Here is a 2,303-nt window from a genome sequence, read left to right as displayed (position 1 = left end):
CCGACCCCGGGCACCGGCACCGGGAACCGACCCCGGGCACCGGGAACCGGCACCGACCCCGAGTCCCGTTACTGACTCCAGGCACCGGGAACCGATCCCGGGAACCGGCACCGATCCCGGGCCCTGTTACTGACCCCAGCCCCGGGCACCGAGCCCCGTTACCGACTCCAGGAACCGACCTCGGCTACTGGGAACCAGCACCGGGAACCGACCCCGGGCCCCGTTACTGACTCCGGGAACCGACCTCGGCTACTGGGAACCGGCACCGGGAACCGACCCCGGGCCCCGTTACTGACTCCGGGAACCGACCCGGATCCCCGGGCCCCGACCCCGGGCCCCGTTACCGCTCCGGGAACTCGCCCCGTCCCGGCCCCGCCATGAACTCGGCGGGCTACGAGGTGGCGACGCAGCCGGGCGAGGAGCCCGAGGAGCTGCCGGCCACCGAGAAGGACCTGGCCGAGGACGCGCCCTGGAAGAAGATCCAGCAGAACACCTTCACCCGCTGGTGCAACGAGCACCTCAAGTGCGTGCACAAGCGCATCGGGGACCTGCAGCGCGACCTCAGCGACGGGCTGCGCCTCATCGCCCTCCTCGAGGTGCTCAGCCAGAAGAAGATGGGCCGCAAGTACCACCCGCGCCCCAACTTCCGCCAGATGAAGCTGGAGAACGTCTCGGTGGCCCTCGAGTTCCTCGAGCGGGAGCACATCAAGCTGGTCTCCATCGGTGAGCCGGCCGGGTCCGGGCGTGCGAGGGGCCGGGGGCAAGTGTGCAAGGGGTCGGGGCCAGCAAGCAAGGGGACACGTGAGCAAGGCTGGGGACAAGTGTGCAAGGGGTTGGGACAGGTGAGCAAGGGGACACATGTGAACGGGGCTGGGGACAAGTGTGCAAGGGGTCGGGACATGCATGTGAAGGGCCAAGCGTGTGAAGGGCCGTGCAGCACGTGTGCAAAGGGCTGAGCCCCCAGCCCAGCTCTGCTTGGGGGGGGGGGGGCTGGGGCACCCTGTTTTTGGGGCACCAGCGTGTGTTTCGGGGCCCCCATGCAAGGTCCAGGCTGCGTTGCGGGTCCCTATCCCCGTGCGAGGGCTGCGCGTGGCCAGGTCGTGTGTTTCGGGGCCCCCGTGCGAGGGCCAGGTTGGGGGTCCGGGCCCCCGTGCAAGGGTTGTGCAAGGCCCGGGTCGGGTGTTTGGGGGCCCCCCCGTGCGAGGCCGCGCCGGCGGGGCGGCTGGCGCTGAGCTCCGGCTCTTGGCGGCGGGGCGCGTGCCGCTGAGCTCACGCTGGGGGACGCGCAGGGGTCACGCTCGGCCCTGCACGCTGATGTCACGCTCGCCCCCGCCCGGCCCCTTGCACGCGCGTCTCGCCCAGCCCGGGGCGCGCACGTGTGCGCCGCAGTGCCGGGGCCCGTGTGCACGTGCACCCGGGCTGCTTGAGCCCCTTGCACGCTTGTGCACGTCTGCAGGCCAGCTGGACCCCTTGCACGCACACACACACACACACGCATGCATGCAAGGGCGGCCGGGCCCCTCGTGTGCACATGCACCCAGGGCTGCTGGGCCCGTCACACGCATGTGCGCACACACACACACACACACACACGGGCTGGGCCTCGCACACCCGCCCGCTGGCCCCTCGCACGCTCGCAGCCCGTTTCCCTTGGAGAGCTGGCTGTTGTGCAGAAACACACCCTTCCCGTGGAGGGCTGCTGCGGCGCACACGCGCACCCGCACCCGCACACCCGCCCTTCCTCCCCGGGAGCACGCAGGGGTTGCACACACACACACACACACACACGCACGCCGATGCCGGGCATGTGCACACGCACAGGGGTCTCACACACGGATGTGGACTGACACAGCACAAGCACACAGGGGTTGTGCACACGCACACACACACACGTGTGCACACGCAGCACGAGCTGGCACAGAGCATGCACGCACCCACTTCGCATGTGTGAGCAAACCGGCTTGCACACGTGTGCTAACAGCTTTGCACACCCAGGGGTCACGCACACACACGTGTGCACGCACAGGCGTTGCACACGAGCGAGCAAAGCGCTCATGCACGCAGGGGCTCTGCACACCCGGGGGGGGTTTCCCAAACCCTCGCGCACCCACCGGTTGACCCTGCATGCCCACGGCGAAGGGCACACGCGTGTGCACACCCCTGCCTGCGCCCTCCCCACCACGCTGCTGGGTGCGGGCACACGTCCCCTCCGTGTCCCCGTGTCCCCGTGTCCGTGTCCCGGCCGTGCCCCCCCGCCCCCCGCCGCGCTGAGCTCATCCCGCTGATCTCAGGCCTCAGCAATG

The 2,303-nt window shown here is 70.0% G+C and overlaps 1 protein-coding gene across 1 annotated transcript in view; it reads left to right on the top strand.

Moving 5' to 3' along the window:
• Nucleotides 1-377: 377 nt before the first annotated feature.
• The window catches only part of LOC112963265 (filamin-C-like), a gene marked incomplete at its 3' end in the record, with an annotated part of 21,742 nt that continues 19,816 nt past the window's right edge, over nt 378-2,303 (top strand). The window contains 1 exon segment of the mRNA XM_026060172.1: nt 378-723. Within this exon segment, the coding sequence (XP_025915957.1) occupies nt 378-723 (346 nt within the window).

The sequence above is a fragment of the Apteryx rowi genome, unplaced genomic scaffold, assembly GCF_003343035.1.
Source record: "Apteryx rowi isolate R43461 unplaced genomic scaffold, aptRow1 scaffold_1656, whole genome shotgun sequence".
Taxonomy (NCBI): domain Eukaryota; kingdom Metazoa; phylum Chordata; class Aves; order Apterygiformes; family Apterygidae; genus Apteryx; species Apteryx rowi.
The sequence above is the reverse complement of the archived record's forward strand: the minus strand, read 5'-3'. Positions and strand labels throughout refer to the sequence as shown.